The sequence below is a fragment of the Mustela nigripes genome, chromosome X (assembly GCF_022355385.1).
Source record: "Mustela nigripes isolate SB6536 chromosome X, MUSNIG.SB6536, whole genome shotgun sequence".
NCBI classification, from domain to species: domain Eukaryota; kingdom Metazoa; phylum Chordata; class Mammalia; order Carnivora; family Mustelidae; genus Mustela; species Mustela nigripes.
The window spans coordinates 63554476-63574466 of NC_081575.1; the positions used below are offsets into that span (position 1 = coordinate 63554476).

Below are 19991 nucleotides of genomic sequence, written 5' to 3' on the forward strand. Positions count from 1 at the left end.
GCCCTTCTGCTTTTAGCTTTCATATCTTACAGCTTTTCTTTTGCCTCATTCTGATCTCCTAGTTCACTAAGTTATATTTTTTTGCTCTATCTCTTCTGCTTTTTATATTATCCATTGAGTTACTTATTTCAGTGATTATTTTTTTCCCTAATATTTCAGATTGGCTCTTTTTAGGTAATTTTTGTTTGAATTTCATATTGACAGTACCTTTCCTTATTTCCCAAAGTCTATTTTAATGCTTATTTTGAATAATTGAAACATTTTTTCAATAACTTTGCTTCAGATAACATATGGTGCCAGTTTGTTGTCACACTGGGGATGGGGTGTGTGTGTGTGTGTGTTGCTTGTGTGTTTGCATGTGTGTTGGCCTGTAAATTCCTGGAATTTGTTTCTTTTTCCTTTCTGTACTTTCTGTGGATTGATTGTGGTGGGAGGGAGCCAGCACAGCCATTCTGATTCATGATCTTAGAAATCTTAGAAAGCTTAGATCTTAGAAATCTTATCCATTATATGGTGATATTAACAGTATGTACTTCATAGAGTTACTATGAAAATTAGATATTCTGTGTAAAGTTCTTAGAATAGTGTTAGCATGCAATTATACATTCCATTTAGCTTTAAAAAAATTTATAGGGAGGTGACTTGAATTCAGATCCTAACTTTAGAAAAATGTTTTTGATAAGTTAAATATAGAGCTGACTAGGGGTAAAAAGGATATTGACCCATCTTTCAGACTTTGTGCCATCCCAGAATTCTGTCACATTGTCTAGTGTTGTCTGTCTCCATTATTGCAAAGAAAATAAGGAGGGAATGGTTGGCTTAACATTTTTTCCTGTTTTGAAAATTTTCAAACTAGAAAAATATGGATACTCATATACCTATCACCTAGTTTGAGTAATTGTTAGTATTTTGCCACATTTTCTCCTCTATTTTTCTGAAATATTTTAAGTTACATTTTTAAAATTATTTATTTTTTAGAGAGAGTGTGAGTGGGGTGGGGAGAGGGGCAGAGGGAGAGAGAATGAATCTTAAGCAGGCTCTTTGCTAAGAGCAGAGCCCAATGTCGGGCTCTATCTCACAACCCTGAGATCATGTCCTGAGCCAAAATCAGAATCAAATGCTTAACCAGCTGAGCCCCACAGGTACCCCAAATTATATGTATGTATTTAAATTATAAGATTATGATACTTCACTTGTAAATATTACAGTATAAATCTCTAAAATATAATGACACTTCATGGCACCTGGTTGGCTCAGTGGGTTAGGCCTCTGCCTTCCTTCGGCTCGGATCATGATCTCAGGGTCCTGGGATCGAGTCCCACGTCGGGCTCTCTGCTCAGCAGGGAGCCTGCTTCCTCCTCTCTCTTTCTCTGCCTGCCTCTCTGCCTCTCTTGTGATCTCTCTCTGTCAAATAAATAAATAAAAATCTTTAAAAAAAATAAAGACACTTCAAAAATAGACATTCCTTATATAACCACTATACCATAAAATCAATAACTTCTTAATTTCCTAACATCATCTAATACGATACCTGTAGTCAGATTACTCCAGTTGTCTTGAATATGTCTTTTATAGCTAATTTGTTCAAATCTGGATCTGTTCGAGGTATACACAATATATTTGATTGTTTTGTCTCATTGTTATAATCCTCTTAATTCAGTGTACTCATCTTCCCTCCATTCTGGATTTATTTCCTGTTGGATATTTGAACTTCCATTTGTTATATATTCTGTAAACTGGAAATTAGACCCAAAGGCTTGATTAAATTCTTAGCAGGTATTTCTAGCAAGAATGTTTTATAGATAATGTGTAAAAAGATGTTAATATTTTTTAAAAATACAGGATAAGGCAAAGTGTGAAGAAAAAGGAGTAATATGTAATATACATATCGAGTGCTTGTGCTATGTTCTTTTAAATACACTATCTCATTTAATTCTTACAGTAACCCCATGAGTTACCAATGGTATTATCCCTTTGTAGCAAGGGAATTGGTTCCAAGAGATCACTGAACTATTAAATGGCAAAGTTAGAATTCAAAAAGAGAAAGGAAAAAAGTCAAATAAGGCTGTTTATCTTTACATAAACATAAAAAGTTTTACTAACAGATCACTTGCTCTCTGTACCTCTATCTCTGGTAAAATAAAAGCAACAAATTGACTTGACCTTCACATAAATAAATTGCTCTGGCTTATCATGCTCTCATTTTAGGCAATGAGAGGCATCCTTTTAAATATCAGCAAAAAAAATTTTTAACATATATATGTTCGCAGAACAGGTAATAACTTATTGGTTCTTCTGTCACAGCCATGTATCTAGGATTTTCTAGGATAGTTCTGATATCCCACAGTTGGCCCTATCAAACATCTCCTGAAATTTTTCATTAGAAAAGCTTGGTTAAAGTATAAAAACTTCTTTCTCTCTGTACAGTAATACATTGTTTCTTAATGTGTGTTTGTGGGAGAATCTGCTTTAGACCTTTAGAAAAGGTGTTGGAAGTAAGAGAAAGTAGTAAAGAACACCATTAGAACTCTTCTAGTTAGCTGACCAAGAGAAGAAAATATTTTAGTGAAGAGAAGGATTAAATTCTATCAGATGTTGCTGGTGGATTGACAGGATCAGGTCTGGGAATTGACTGTCAGCTTTAGCAATGCAAGTGTCATCAGAAAACCTGGCACTGTTTTTGTACTTCATGTGTAACATTTAATCTCCACAGAAGACTTTGTGAAGTAGAAACTTATTGGGCCCATTTTACAGATCAGGAGACTGAGATTCAAAAAGATAACTACTCAGGGACATAGGACCAGTAAGTGTTAGAACTAGGATTTAAATCCAGTAAGACTGTAGGTCTGCACTGTCAAGCCCAGCTACATGTAGTTATTTACATTTGCATTTAAATGTATTAAATTACACTTTAGTTCCTCAGTTGCACTAGTAACATTTCGGTGCTCAGAAGTCACATGTAGCTCCAGTTGGACAGCACAGACAGAACATTTCCATCATTGCCCAGAGTTCTGTTTAGCAGTACTCCAGAGCCTGTGAACTTAACCACTATACATAAAACCTCTCAATTTACAACGTTATATGAAATTTAAAGTAAGTCTTGCCATTAAATTTTCCTCTGAAATTCAAAAGGCCGACATGGGTCTTTTTATCAGATCAGTTGATTCCAAAAAACTATACTGGTATTTATACTTCAGACAGCCTGGTCATGAAATGGTCTTTTGTAGAGAGAAGCCTGGAAAGCAGGGTTTGATCTATGTCCTTTCACATTTTTTCCAATTTCATTTAGGGGAGTTCAGAAGGACATAACTAGCATGTTGGCGTGATCAGTGATCCTGAATTAATGTAAGGTACCTGCGTGGCACAGTATCTGTTTGTTAATATCCTAAAGTATGTTATTTGATTGGTAGGTTGGCTGATTTAAATATGTCTTGTAACATTTTAGGAACAGTGGAAAATGTAGGCTGTGATACTTTTGGGTGAATTAAGTAGGTAAATACCTCCTTCTGTCTCTTCAGTTACTGAAGTTTTCATGACCAGGATTTTTACATCCTATTCATTGCTTTGGACCCTTCAAGGAATATACATTGCATGAGAGATTTGGTCAATATAAGAAATCACTAGATGACCTTATTTATATATTTTATTTTTATTATTTTGCCTTTTTAAATGTTTTCTTTCTTTAAAATGTAATCTGAACTACTAAATACCTGCTTTCATTCCTATTTCATAGGTCTTCTATCTATATCCTTTTTATTAGCATACCTATAGTTGAGTTAGAGGATTTTTTTTTAAAGATTTTGACAGACAGAGATCACAAGTAGGCAGAGAGACAGGCAGAGAGAGAGGAGGAAGCGGGCTCCCTGCAGAGCAGAGAGCCCGATGTGGGGCTCTATCCCAGGACCCTGGGATCATGACCTGAGCCGAAGGCAGAGGCTTTAACCCACTGAGCCACCCAGGCGCCCCTAGTTAGAGGATGTTAACAGTGTTATGAAATAAGGAGATAATATGAACTCCACATTGTATAGCATGAGAATCAAGTTCCCATTTGGGCTCTACTTAGAAAGCTGCAACCTCTAGAAAGTCACTACCATGCTATAAAATCTTGACTGAAACTGTTTACCTAACAGTGAATGGCATGTGGCTTATGTAATAATTATAATGGATAACAGATTTTTAAAGGTTAAATGCTAAATATGCTATCTAGCTCCTTGAATGTTAAATTGAGCAGAAAACATTCTTCTGACCAAAGGCGACTTCGGCTCTTACCTTCCACCCAAAGCAGTGTGGTAGGCCTGCCTTTTCCTTTCTTGAAAGTGACAAGTTTTGTAGTTGCCACTTTTCTTATTTTCACCTCTAATTTGGGAATCTGGGTATGTTTATAAATGGTCTTTGGGGAAAGTGTGTGCTCTTGATCTAAAAATTTGATATGAGGTGGTATTCAGTATCTCTCTAGTTACTTACCAAGTATGTTGCCTTTTTTTTCCCCCAGTGTAGTTTGGGAAAAAACAGCCTTCAGATTTGAAAGTAAAAGCTTTTTTTTAAACCCAGAATATAAAGTTTCTTTACTAAAAATCTAGGCTTATTGAAGTAATAAAAGAAATTTTCTTCATAGCTTTTTGAGTGGGTGCTGTGGCACTTAAGTATTCCAGTGATTTTTATTTCCAGATATTATAGAACTCAAATTCAAAGTGATGGCAAGCAAAATATTTTGAAAAATGGCAACCTCCCACCCCCACCCTCAGGCAAAGACTTAATTGTTTCTAAAATTTTATTTTCAAGGTTGAATTTCAGGATTGATTAGATGGGATTTTTGTCAGCTTGCCAAACACTTTAAACATCTAAATAAATTAACTTAAACTTTTAATTTATCATTAATTTTATCTTATTAATTAAACTAGTCATTTTTAAAGCTTAAATTAATGTAGCTGTTAGCTAGAATAGAGACCATGCTTTTTCCCAGCTTGTAAAAGGTTTTTCACTTATTGAAGGAAAAATAAAGTTTAGACAAAGAAAAGGTACACATTTGGATATAATTTAAACCTCATTTTCACAACTGTTGGCCTAGTGATTATAGATTCTGTTCCAGTATTGTTTTCAATAATAGGGTTGCTATAGCAACTAATAAATGCGTGCTTCAAAGAGAAGAAACAAAAATACCTTTCCACCGATTGTGTTGTATATTGAGATGAAATTGTTCTTTATTAACGTACACAATTTGCTCTAGATTTTGCAAAATGGTTTTTCCCAAGGAAGTATTCTGAGAATCCTGTTACACTTATTCTTTTTTTCTGTCTTAATTTCATTTGCTTTTTGTATTAACAATATGCTATATAATTAATTTACAAAGGGAAAGATATAGAAACAGTTTATATCAGAAATTCTGTATGTTCTTTCTGTTATTTGTGTCTTACATAGCACTCTAGAGGAAAGAAAGATTTTTGGCCTCCTGCCTCTGAACTTACATAAATGAGTCTTATTCTTATAAAAGTCAGTTAACTTAACATATGTAGTGTCTTTTCTTTGTTAAAATGGAGATAGTGGTAAACATACTTGTTTAAGTCCTTGAGCATTATTAGCATACTTATTGTATGAACAAGTGGTTGAAATACATTAAAATTTGCCCTTTAGCTATTTTGTTGCAGATTTAGTAATAATGAAGAACTGTAAGTAGCCTAAATATTAATAAACCCTTAAATAGGAGAATAATTAGATTATAAGGTTTATCTATATAATATATAAGCACTTACAGCTGTTAAACATGATGGTTTGTGTATAACACCCAGTGCTCCATGCAATCCAGCCATTCTTAATACCCATCACCAGGCTCACCTATTCCCCCACTCCCCTCAGTGAATCATGGAACACTACATCAAAAATGTATGATGTACTGTATGGTGACTAACATAACACATAAAAAAAATATGGTTTGTATTTGATGTAAAATGATGTCTGTGGAAAGCTACTAATTCAGAAAAGTGGTTTCAACACTATAGTACAATCCCATTTTTATGTAAGAGCATGTATGAGTGTGAGAGTAAAGTGTAAATGTGTGGAGGAATATATGACAGGTGGTGCCATTAGTTATCTCTAGGTTTTATAATACGAAATTAGCATTGTTTCCTTCAATGTTTTTTAAAAATCTTTGAAAAGAAGGGAGCATCCATAGCCAGTAGAAAGAGTTTGAATGGTTTTTTTGTTTGATGTTAGGAGGGAGCTATTGTTTTAGGAAAAGGGTCCAGAAATTTTTAATGATACAAAATAAAGTCACATGCAGTTTTCCTCTGACTTGTTAGCATTTTAGTTGACTGTGGGTCAAAAGAACATTATTGCTGAGCCTATTCCATAATCTGACCTTAGTAAGTCAATCATGTTTGACTTGAGAGGATAGATCTTAAATCTGAAATTGGTGAGAAGACATTAAAATGTTTTGGAAGTGGTGTTTCCATGTCTCCTGAAAATGAAAATGGTAAAATAGTCATGTCAGGTTTAGGCTAAGCATGAACTGGGTTTTCACAGGTTTGTGTCTGAGAATTGTGTTTGCTTCAGTTTTTATATTTTCCTTTATTTAAAAAATTAGCATATTAATTTAAAAACTTCAAAAAGTATGGAAGCATTCAAAGTGAGGGAAAAAATAGACATACTTGGCTTTTTCCCACCCCAAAATCCTTCAGGGTAGTGTTTTTTATTTGAGTACAGATCTGGGAAATGGAGGAACTATGCCTCATGAAAATATTCTTTATAGTGTGATAGAATGATCACTGGATAGAAGCCTGGAAATTCAGCTTCTAGTCCTAGCTAGTCTGAGCTGTGTGATTGGAACAAGTTACTTTGCCTCTCTGGGCATGGGTTCCTACCAGTTCCAAGGTGATAAGTTTGGACTTTGAAATAGGATGATAAGGACTGACTTGATATTTTTTAGACATTTTATATGCACATGCACATTGCATATACGTGTCTCTGGAAAGGCTTTCTCTCTAATCATAAGAGTAATTAATGTATGAACTCTGGTGTTTATAATTGAGAAATAAACACTGCACTAAACTGACAGAAGATTTATTTCCAAAGAATTGGGTGTTTCATCTGTTTCTGCTATTCTCATATCATCTTGTTATACATGTGAATGGAGAGGGTTTCATTTTGTTTAACTGACAGTCATAGCTAAATTATTATTCATTGTTACAGAGAGAGAATCAGTGGCACAGCTGAAAGTAAATCAGTTCCTAGCACACAATTCTCTTGGTCTTTCCCTTAGGTTGTTTTCTTGGAGAAATTAAGTTATTTTTGACTATGGTTAAGAACATCACTTATTGCTAGACAGAAGTAAAATTAGAAACTATCCATAGAACATTTCTACCTTGTAATTTATTTGGTATTTTGTAGAATAGCTGACTTTTCTAACTGTATTTGGTATGGTCACTTGCTAAAAATATAAGTCAGTGTTACCTGGTTTTATTCTAAACCTCTCTCTTGAGTCATAGTTGGGGGGGGGGGGGAAGCATGGGAGACACGTATCTGAAGAAGCGTTATCTTTTCATAGAATTTAATTTCATTTGGCCTATCTCTCTGCATACCTGGTCAATAACTGTGAGCTTTAGAGATCTGTGTAGTGATGATAAACCTGTTTTATATTGCATAGGCATGGGAAGTCAGCTTTGATGACAGATTTCTACACTGGTGTAGAGGAGAAATGTTTAGCTAGTGTTTCAAAAGAACTAGCATCTCTGTATTGCACCATTCAGCTTTTTTGAGCCCTCTCCTACGTATGGTCCTCTAATGTTTTCGGTTTTCAACAAAAGAAATAGTATATCATGTCAAAATGAAGTATAGAATCTCAATTACAATTATATTCATTAATGAAATCAATTCCTTTAATCTTATGGAATGATGAAATATTTCAAGTGTTTATTAGGGTAGCGAGATAAAGAGTTGTTTAAATGATACCAAATATTCTGATTATTTGGAATTAGTGTCAGCATTTCCTATTGTACAGAAGAAATCATAGGGCCTCATGAATTGAGTCTTTCAACTTGAATTATTTAACAGAAATTTGAGTTCCTACCATGTGTTATAATACTCTGGGGGTCAATGAAGATGTAAAGACAGAATTATTTTCACGTGTGGGATTTGTCTATGCTGAAACTTAGGAAGGCATTAAGCATTATTAGATGTAGATTAAATTTAAATTTAATGGACTTATACTTCTGCAACCTTTCCTTTGCTCTGTAATTATTTATGTTCCTTCACTACATTCACACTCAATTCAGAAAGTGTGTTCTAAGAGAACTTGATGTTACAAGCTATGAAAAATCCTTTTGTAAAGTGAATTAATTTGCCTTTTATATATTCGGGTTTTCATCTGTGATTTCTTAATAAACAACGTGAGTATTTTAATTTCTTATTAGCAAGTAACATCTGTGGTTCACTTTAACCCCCTCCTCCCAGTCTCTGTCTCTCTCTCTCTCATAATCATAATTACACAAAGCAGGAGTTTGTTTGTTCTTACTAAGTATATAAATGATCCCAAGTTTTAAGCTTTTAATTTTTTTTAACCTTAAAAGACTGACTTAACAATCAGAGAAAGACAATTATCATATAATCTCCCTGATAGGAGGAAGTTGAGAGTCAACATGGCGGGGTTTGGGGGAATAGGAAAGGAATAAATGAAACAAGATGGGATCAGGAGGGAGACAAACCATAGAAACTCTTAATTTCACAAAACAAACTGAGGGTTGCTGGGGGAGGGGGATAAGGAGAGGGCGGTTGGGTTATGGACATTGGGGAAGGTATGTGCTGTGGTGAGTGTTGTGAAGTATGTAAACCTGGCAATTCACAGATCTGTACCCCTGGGCTAATAATACATTATATGTTAATAAAAAAATAAAAAATTATTAAAAGACTGACTTAAGACACTATGACTTAAAAAAAAAACCCCACTGTAACAATAACATGATAAACTGCCTATCAGTTTAAATTTGACCTATGCATCTTTACAATGTAATCTATAATTGACCTTTCTACAATTGAAATATAAGGACTCTATGATCCAGTGCAACTTTCCTGTAGCTGTTTAGATTAATTTAGGTTTGCTTTTTGTTAGTATAGTGGCTGGTGGCCAAAGTAATTGTGATAGAAATAAAGTTGATAAATATGTATAAACAGGAGTAGCCGTGATTTTTAACACAAGCATCCAATGTAATCTCTGATTTAAGCAGACTTTTATTAGCATTTATTATCAACTCAAAACAAATACAAAACAAAATGCATATGAAAAAATTAGAAAAAAGTTGGAGAAAAAAACTTCACAAAAACTACATTTTAAACATTATGGAACCCCTAAAACATGCTTATATAAAACACTGTTTTATAGGAAGTTCTTACAGAAGAGGCTGGTGTTGTATGTATTATGACTGTTTTCTAAGTAATTTATATCCTATGTATCAGAAATATGTGTAGTAGCCAGTGTCTAGTTTCTAGTCAGACAGTAGACCAAAGAACTATGGAGATAGGATCCAGACAGAAAAAATAATTCTCTGTGATTTCAACCCCTCTAAACAGGACACCATACTTGCAGAACTTCTACAAATACATAAAGAACACATTGTAGGATATCATGAACACGATTCTCTTTTGGACCACAAAGAAGAAGAAGAGTTGACTGAAGAAGAAAGAAAAGCAGCTTGGGCTGAGTATGAAGCAGAAAAGAAGGTAGTTCATTCAAAATGCTTTTTGGTTTTTGTTTTTGTGTTAGTCATTTAAAAGGTCAGTGAGTAAGGAAAGGGCCACATTTGAAACAGTTGTAATAATAATAGGGAGTCTTTGGGAACAGAGTCCCCAAATACGAGTCTGTTTATAGGCTTTGGTTACCTTTGGTGGTAGAGTGGAAGGAAAGGAAAGAAGAAAATAGTTTCCACTTAAAGAGTAGTAACCCCAGTTCTGCTTAGCACACGCTGAATTGAGAGATTAGTGAGAAGCTCTATATTTAGTCTCACTTAACTCCCATCAACACCCTCACTCTAGTAACATACATGCAGTAGCTTAGAGTTTAGAGGTAGGAGGAAATGTTTCTTTGACATGTGTACCATGAAATCAAAATTTTGACTGAATGTCAGAACACAAAAATATTCCATTATAGGACATTAATATCAGTCTCCACCAGCAACTTTATTAAAATAGTTCCATGTCTGTTTTAAACACCAAACCACTTGAGCAAAAATGCTCCTGAGCATGGGAAATCTTATCCTAATACCTGAATTCTTTTTAAACTCCTAACTCATTGTACCAAACTTCTTTAACGTTAATGTGATGTTAGGAGTTTCATTAGAATTCTCTGAGTTGCCCCATTCTGTGGGAATTATCAGAAAAAAAGAATACACCTTCAGGGGTTAAAGCTTTCCATGTAATAAGATCTTGGTTTCAGGTGAAAAGGGTGTTTTGTTTGTGTGTGGAAGAGTGTTAATAATTTCTTAGATCTGAGAATGTGGAATCTTTTCTAAACCGGTAGGTGATGTAGAATTTCAAGTTTTAAATCACAATGTGGAAAGTGCATAATTTTTTGGTTTTAGGGACTGACCATGCGTTTCAACATACCAACTGGGACCAATTTACCCCCTGTCAGTTTCAACTCTCAAACTCCTTATATTCCTTTCAATTTGGGAGCCCTGTCAGCAATGAGTAATCAACAGTTGGAGGTAAGTTGTGAAGTACAAAAGTAGTTTAACATGAATTAAAGGCATTCAAGTACCTTGTTGTTGAGGGTTCCCTATGCAGGAATATCACATTCTCCAAAAGATTACCTCTGAATAGACCAAGAAATTTTTCTTTTATTTGTTGACCTTTTTGAACTATCACAGTATAGTAAAGTGTAGTTTGTTCAGAACACAAAAGAATTAGGCCTTGAATTAATGCTCTTTGAATTATTTTAATTAAGGAACAATAGGGCAATTGACTGGCTAGGGAAATAGCACTTTCTTCAGTTATAAAATACTTTGAATCAACAAATTAACTTGCTAATATTTGAAAATGGGATATATACATCTGTATTCTGATGCAATGTAGATGCAGCATTGGGTATATGATAATGTCCAGTATTACATTTAAAACTAGAACCAATTATGAAGTAAATAAGAAAGATTAGGTTTTATTATACTGATTATGTAATAACTTAATTGAATCTGTGGTTTTCTTTTGAAAATGTTCTTATGGAATCATTTAAATTAATAAACTATTGGTGCAAACCGTAAGTTTTATCTTCCTAACAGGACCCTCACTGATAAATTTTACCCACTGTATAAGTGCTGCATTTTGCTGCTTTTCAATTATTTGGAGAGTTTTAAAACCAAATGCTATAAATTGGCAAAAGGAAGGATCCCTATACTTTATAACCATGTGTCTTTTATATGTCCTTATAACGTTTCTTGCGTTCTTCTAGGACCTCATTAATCAAGGAAGAGAAAAAGTTGTGGAAGCAACAAACAGTGTGACAGCAGTGAGGATTCAGCCTCTTGAAGATATAATTTCAGCTGTAGTAAGTTAATTCGCAGTTATGTTATTCCAACTTGATATTTTTGTCATGTGTTCCCCCATCCCAGCCCTTTTGTTTTTATTTTTAATTGTTTGCTTTACTCCTTCTGTGGGGAAAACAACATGATTCTTACAACTTAATTTGCAATAGTAAAATACTAATAAACTGAATAATAGTGCTGAGCTGTAATTCAGCATTTTTACCTAAATGTTGGCACAAAAGAGAAATGGGTGCTATCCCAAATGATTAGGAAGTCAATCATTTATAGAAATGTGTATGTTGTTTACATAAACATATTTTATCAGTTACACAAATTAAATCCAAGTAGTTTCATTCCAGAAATAACCAAACCTTGTACAACAGTGGATAACTTAGTACCCTGCTTTTACATCCTTGTTTTCTTAAGACAAAAACCTTTTATAATCCTTAATATTTTTGAGTACCTTAATTATTTTTCCTCCGTTCTACTGCAATAGGAAGTAAATGGAACCTTTTTCTTTTAGTGGAAGGAAAACATGAATCTCTCAGAGGCCCAAGTACAGGCGTTAGCATTAAGTAGGCAAGCCAGCCAGGAGCTTGATGTTAAACGAAGAGAAGCAATCTACAATGATGTATTGACAAAACAACAGATGGTAAGAGTCCCACTATCTCTAAGTTATGTCCAGTTTTCTTGAATTTATAATAATGGGTTTGTGTGACATCTCTGTGACACGTTCCCTCAGAGGGATGGATGACTGGTCATTGTTTTTTCCTGGAAGAAATTTTGTCAGAAATCATAGTAATTGTCAAATAAAGGTAATACCTGGGTTACAGGGTTACAAAAGAGCAACAAATTGCTAATGGGTCTCCTTGAAGATTGTGTAGGTTCTTGTCCACATAGTTTTATTTTTTGTGTATTCTAGACATCTAAAAAGGAATTTTTGCCAGACTTTTACCATATTTACCATTTTTAAACAATGAGGATACTTTTTAATATATTTAATTTGAGATTTTAAAAAAGTGGAGCTATATAGATGATATATGTTTCAGGTTCCTACTAAATTATATAATTCTTTGAAAGACTAGCATATTCCAGGGGCACCTGGATGGTTCATTCCATTAGGTGGCTGCCTTCAGCTCAGGTAATGATCACAGGGTCCTGGGATCGAGCCCCACACCGGGCTCCCTGCTCAGCAGAGAGCATGCTTCTTCCTCTCCATCTGCCTGCCTCTTTGCCTACTTGTGTTCTCTCTTTCTTTCTCTCTCTCTCTCTCTCTCTCTGTCAAATAAATAAAATTTAAAAATCTTTAGTGCATATTCCAGGACCTTTGATCATTTTTCCCAGGATAGTTGTTTGCCAGCCATTTGCCTTTCACTGGGAAATTTCGACTCTTGACTCTAGGGAATCAATTTCTGTGGCATGAATTTTACTTAGAAAGCACTGTAGATTACTGATTTTTTAGATTATCTTAGGAAATTTGAGACACTCCAGGTAGGAATTATTCCCACTGCAAGTTGCTTTTTCCCTTGGATATTTGTCACTAAAAATGTTTGTCATCATGTGAAATATTTAAAAGAATGAAGAAATGAGATTTGATCAAAAGTGCTATAACTAATACTTGAAACTAATCATAGTGTAAGACAGGTTACTATGGCAACTAACCTAAATCCTTCTTACAATACAATACAATAGTCAAGTCATTAAGAGAATTTAGCCCTCAGTGGTGTTACTAACTGGTTCCTACAGTAATGGTCCTGTGAATGCCTCAAATTATGTGTTTTCCTTTTGGTATGGTACACCCTTAACAAATTGATTTTAACTTAAAACTTGATACTTGCCTCTGAGATAGGTCATGCACTTGTAACAGCTCCCTTTTCTCTCTTTAGTTAATCAGCTGCGTTCAGCGAATACTTATGAACCGAAGGCTCCAGCAGCAATACAATCAGCAGCAACAACAACAAATGACTTATCAGCAAGCAACACTGGGTCACCTCATGATGCCAAAGCCTCCAAATTTAATCATGAATCCTTCTAACTACCAGCAAATTGATATGAGAGGGATGTATCAGTCAGTAGCTGGTGGTATGCAGCCACCACCCTTACAGCGTGCACCACCCCCAATGAGAAGCAAAAATCCAGGACCTTCCCAAGGGAAATCAATGTGATTTTGCACTAAAAGCTTAAAGGATTGTTAAAATCATAGAAAGATCTTTTATTTTTTTAGGAATCAATAACTTAACAGAACTCAACTGTATAAATAGTTTGATCCCCTTAAATGCCAATCTTCCATATTAGTTTTAATTTTTTTAATAGGGCATACCATTTTTTCCTGACGTTTGTCAGTGATGTTGCCTAGAATCTTCTTACACACATTGAGTACAGAAGATATTTCAAATTGTTTTCAGTGAAAACAAGTCCTTCCATAACAGTAACAACTCCACAGATTTCCTCTCTAAATTTTTATGCCTGCTTTTAGCAACCATAAAATTGTCATAAAATTAATGAATTTAGGAAAGAATACAGATTTATATATTCGTTCTTTACATATAAAAACACACAGCTGAGTTCTTAGAGTTGATTCCTCAAGTTATGAAATACTTTTGTACTTAATCCATTTCCTTACTAAAATGATTGAAATGGTTTTAATGTTCCTTTGACTGAAGTCTGCAACTGGGCTCCTGCTGTATCATCTCTGTGAGTGAGAGTTAGAAATTTAAGGGTTATCTTTGACACAGAATTGTGTGCAATATTCTCAAATACTACTGCTCTAAAACTTGGAGGAGTCTTGCAGTTATCTTAGTATTGTATAAACAGCCTTAAGTATAGCCTAAGAAGAGAACTCCTTTTTCTTCTTTAGTCTTTCTGCCATTTTTTATTTTCAGTTATATGTGCTGAAATAATTACTGGTAAAATTTCAGGGTTGTGGATTATCTTCCACACATGAATTTTCTCTCTCTTGGCACTAATATAAAGCACATCTCTTAACTGCTTGGTGCCAGTGCTAGTGCTTCATCCTGTTGCTGGCAGTGGGATGTGGACTAACAAAATCAAGTTCTAGCATTTTAGGAGGTTAAGGATGATGGTGTGGTAGGGTCACACCCTGTTTTATAAACAATATCAAAATGGCAGAACCATTGCTGACTTTTAAGTTCACATGAGGAATGTGCTTTAGTAATTCCCAGTACTGTCAGTATTGTGAAATAATTCCTCTGAAAGATAAGGATCACTGGCTTTTGTGCTCTTCCTCTTTTTTGTCATCATCATGTTCTTTTCCCCCAACTTCCCTATGTTATTTTAAATAAATTACATTTCAAAGTTCGATTTTTTATTAGTTTAGATCTGTGAGGCAATTTTTTTCATCAAAATTAGTTCATCTAATACCCTTCTTTGAAGTTTTACTAGAAAATCATTACATTGTTTTTCTTAATCCAGGCCTATAAAAATGACCTATAAGTTTATTCATGTACAGTTTGCTTGAATTTCCTGAAGAAAAAAATTATTAGACTATGGGAGTCAACTCAACATGGCAAAACCATTTTTGAGGTGGTGTTGTAATAGGTAATGGAAATAGCTAAGGAATTTCATTAAAAAATGTTGGGTGGAGGAATTGCTCTAGGTATCACTGGATTAGAATGAGTTTAACATTAACTAGAACTGTTTTGAGTTATTTGGATTATTAAAAGATTTCCATTTTTATCTTGAAAGAACTAGTGGTAAACATCTAAGAGCACTAGGTTTGTGATACATAATTTGTGAGGTTAGGTGGATCCATTTCATCCCCCTCACTTTACCATGGTGAGTTATCACTAATAAATCCCATGTATTTGGATATTGTGCCAGCCATATAGTTAAATTTACTGAATTGGGGTTGGGGGAGATGTGTGTTTACTCCAGAAGAAATGAAAAAGACAAGATCTACGAGATAAATATTTGAAGGCAGTACACTGTGGCCAGCTGTTGTCAGTTGGTGTATCTACAAGTCCAGAATACCTTAAACCTGATTTACTAGACCTGGAAATTTTCAACATGGTCTGATTACTTGCTCAAAGACATGGATGTAGAAATTTTAGGCAACCTTCTAAACTTTTTTCACCATGGATGAAACTATGACTTAAGGAATAATACATAGAAAGGATTAATTGGAACTAAGAGAGTTTGAAATAAAACTTGGACCACTTTGCATACACTCTTCTCACTTGACATTTTAGCTATATAATATGTACTTTGAGTATAACATCAAGCTTTAACAAATATTTAAAGACAAAAATCACATCAATAAGATACTAAAAGGCTCATTTTTATATTTGTTTTAGATGTTTTAAATAGTTGCAATGGCTTAAAAAAATGACGATTTAAAATGTTGCTTGTTATACAGTTTTGCCTGCTAAATTCTCCATATTTTGTAACCTGTTTTATTTCTTTGGGTGTAAAGCGTTTTTGCTTAGTATTGTGATACTGTATATGTTTTGTCCCAGTTGTATAGTAATGTTTCAGTCCATCATCCAGCTTTGGCTGCTGAAATCATACAGCTGTGAAGACTTGCCTTTGTTTCTGTTAGACTGCTTTTCAGTTCTGTATTGAGTATCTTAAGTACTGTAGAAAAGATGTCACTTCTTCCTTTAAGGCTGTTTTGTAATATATATAAGGACTGGAATTGTGTTTTTAAAGAAAAGCATTCAAGTATGACAATAATACTATCTGTGTTTTCACCATTCAAAGTGCTGTTTAGTAGTTGAAACTTAAACTATTTAATGTCATTTAATAAAGTGACCAAAATGTGTTGTGCTCTTTATTGCATTTTCACAGCTTTGAAAATCTGTGCACATATTGTTTCATAGAAAATGTATAGCTTTTGATGTCCTATTTAATGGTGATTCTTTTGCACATTTAGTTATTTAATATTGGGAGGTCAAAAAGTTTGGTTTTTGAATCTGTTATGTACTAAATTCTGTAAAAGGAGATCTCTAACCTCAAAAATAATTTACATACCAGGAAGCCTATGTGTGTTTGTGTTAGTTTTGGTTGTCTCTTTGTAATCCAGCACCATTTCCTGCTTCCCAACAGCTGCATCACTCATTTAAATCAAGCAAGACTACCAATCCACACTTGATAGAAAAGCTGCTTACCCTCCTGAAGCCATAACAGGTTAATGGAAGCCTTTATTACCTGGCCTCCAAAGCTGAATATTTTGTAGTCTTCCCTTAGCTATGCCCATTTTCTATCACAAAATCAGATACTTAACATCTGTGCCCCAAACAAAACTTTAAGGTAGTCACTTACCTATCTCAGTACCATTGTTTCCTTTGAGGGTGGCATGTTGTGAAGCTATAGGTATCTATTCTAACAGTAAATTAGGTCATTCTTTTACATGCTTATTTCACTAAAAATTACGTTCAGATTATTCCCATCTTATTTCACCAGACTTAGTCTCAAGTGAATTTAAGCTATTTCCACATCAAATCTACCCTAGATGAAAATTCCTCCACCATGGATTTGTTTTTCAAGTCTGTAATCTGTGCCAATCCCAAAGGAGTTACCAAATTTCAGAAATGCTTTTTGTCTGTGCAACATTTTATATATGCTGTTATATGGAGGTGAATAAAAATTTAAAATCCAAAATATATATTGTTTCTAAGCTCAATATCTGCTAGGTAACCAAACTCAGCACACATTACTCATGTTGAATATAATGATGGAATGGCCCCACCAACCCCCCACCTAAGAATTTTACTCCTCAGAGTATGTACCACCATAAAATTCCTTTACAATATATGCTGCCACCCTCTCTGTGGAGTAACCTTCCTGTCACCATTGTGCCTATTTGGTTAACTAAAGCAATCACCCTTTCTCTCACTCAAGAGAGCTTTCTGGTAGTGACTGCTACCTACATTTACCAAGGAAGACAGCATATAAATGGAGGCCTTTATTAAAGATAATGAAGATAAAGCTATAGTTGAAGGAATGAAAGAGTGAGACAAACCCTAAAATACAGCAGGCCCTTTTTAATACTCAGAACTACCACACAGTCCAAGCAATCTCCACCCTGCAGCACTCCTCCAAATTCACCTCATTCTGCCCTCACTTTCTCCCTTGTAGAAACATAAGGGAGGAGAATTGGCTCCAGTCTCCTTTAATCATATCAGATGAGAGACTTTTACCTGTTGACTAGACTGAGCCCTCCCCCTATAGTCCTCACATCAAATACACGTTAGCTTTCAAGAAAGGTGAAGAAATGACATGACATGCAAAGACAGGATTTATTTTAGGTATATGAAGAGAAAGCATAGTATTAAAAGGAATAAAGGTGGGGATAGGGAAAGAAATACTAGATTGGAGTGGATTAATCAAGGATCTTGAAATCCTGAATAATTTCAATACGAGGATAACAGGTTTGTGACATCTAGTGGATGTGTTCAAAGTAGCAATAAAAATGGTAATTTGGGCAGAGATAATTTGAATGGTTTAGAATACAAAGTGAAGAAAGATGGGAAGATATCCAGGCATTCAGTGACAAGACTATAGACAATTTTAAGGAAAAAAATCATTAGGGTTTGTATAAGTGAACTTAAATTGCAAGAAAAAACTTACTCCTACTCTTACCCAAGGATCCAACTTTCTTCAGGATTTCTGGTTTTATGTGCAAAATTTCACTTACTCTTTTTGATTACCCTCGCAAGCCTAATGGTAAAACCCTTAGTGGCATTCCTGTTCTTAATTTTTCATTACTCCTAACTATACCCATGCATGTATTTACAGAAAGTGGTCCATTTAACTAAATTGAGTGTAATTCTGTTTGTTTCCTCAAGCTAATTCCTCAAAGGGCTAAATCCATTCTGTTTAGTTTTTCCTAAGACCCATCCATTTCAAAGTGCTAGTATATATCAGTATTATATTTGCGAGATGCCTTTGGTATTTTCCAAAATGCCTTGTGGTTGTTGTGTGTTAGCCTGTATACAATGTATTGTGAAAGAAGTGAGAATAAGTACATTCTCCTCATGACAGTTAAAAGTAAAAAAATAAAATTCATTGCACCCAGGAGGCAGAAAACAGGTAACCTAAGTTACCTGGGTCTTTATATCTCATTTGGAAAATAGGACTATAATAACTTTCCTGAAGGCAGGAGCCTGGACCAGGTGATATCCTGAGGTCCCTTTCAGCTTCAAGAGTTAGGGTTTAACTGTGAGCAAAGCACGATTTGAAGTCAAAAGGCACTGGGTTTGTCTAAGGTTACATAGTAAGTTTGAACAAAATTAGAAATCCCTTGCCTTTGGCTAACGCTCTCCCAAAGGTATACCTTTTCTTATCCTCTGTTTAGAAAAAAACAAAAGCTCTGACAGGCATTTTAATGACAAAGTAGATAAATCAAGTTGTAATGGCCTCTAATTACCACTTCCACAGCTGTAACCTCCTTTATTTTTTGCCCAGAGGCCCTCCCAGAGCTGTGTCTACAACTCAGAAAATGAAAAACCATATTTAAGGATGATTCTTATATCCTTGTTGCCTGATTGGTTTATATACACAATAAAGCATGAAGGTAAATATAACTCAGCTTCTGTAAAGTCAGCTTTTAATGATGACTTCCCATTGTATTCATAGCTATAAGGCCCAAATTAGGCCAATGTTTAAATTGGTCTAGGTGAAGTTTATAGTAGCAATATTTGTTTATATTGACTCTTAAAAGTCACCACACACATGGCATACTTTTAAAATATTTTATAAAAAATCTTGTGACAAAAACTAATAGAAGAGTAAAATAGTAATCTATTTTTTTCTATAGCTGCTTGTCCTGACATGCTGGTAGCAAAGTAGGTAGAAGACTATGTCTAGCATGCTGAATACATTTCAAAGGAAACAAAACCAAACTTAAACAAGAAACATGGCTAATATACATCATCTGAGGTCTTATTAGTTCATTACCAGCCCTTGGTAGGCTTTCAACTATAGAGCATGGAGGCTTTAGTGATGCAGGCTTGCTTGAATACTACCTTTAGTAAAGTAAACCTTTTGTTAGCAAGTTTTCCCACCCTCTCGTCTCTTCTGTTGCACACTCTACTGGATGTGTAGGCTCAAATGAAGTACCCGCCTGTATTTTTTCCCTTTTACCTCTTCAAATGGTCTCCCCCACCCTATTACATACATGTACCCCTTTAGATTCTAATGCTTCAGAGGGGGGCACTTACAGAATTATAGAAAGCTAGAGTAAGTTGGGGTCTTAAATACCCTATAGCCCAGTCATCTCCCTTAACAATCTGGAAAACAAAGGCCCAGAAAGGAAAAGTTCAGAAAGGGAAAGAAGTTCAAGGGTACCAATGTCTTCTAGCTTCTATTCCACTTCTCATTCCATTCCATTCAGATGCCTGCTATTACACTTGAATTCCAATTAATTTTTTCAGTCGGCCAGACCACATGAAGTAAAATTTCAAAATACGTAATATTGAACTAAGCTTTAAAATGGGAAACGTATATGGGAAGTAAAGGAATATGTGA

General features: G+C 34.7%; 1 protein-coding gene across 4 annotated transcripts in view; it reads left to right on the plus strand.

The window, feature by feature from the left end:
- ATRX (ATRX chromatin remodeler) overlaps positions 1–17125 on the plus strand; it is a 301682-nt gene extending 284557 nt beyond the window's left edge. For all 4 annotated transcript variants that reach the window (XM_059385663.1, XM_059385664.1, XM_059385665.1 and 1 more), the window contains 5 exons: positions 9559–9708; positions 10566–10691; positions 11432–11527; positions 12028–12156; positions 13391–17125. In XM_059385663.1, the coding sequence (XP_059241646.1) occupies positions 9559–9708; positions 10566–10691; positions 11432–11527; positions 12028–12156; positions 13391–13669 (780 nt within the window). In that variant the 3' untranslated portion in view covers positions 13670–17125. The remainder of the gene's footprint in view (positions 1–9558; positions 9709–10565; positions 10692–11431; positions 11528–12027; positions 12157–13390) is intronic.
- Positions 17126–19991: the final 2866 nt, after the last annotated feature.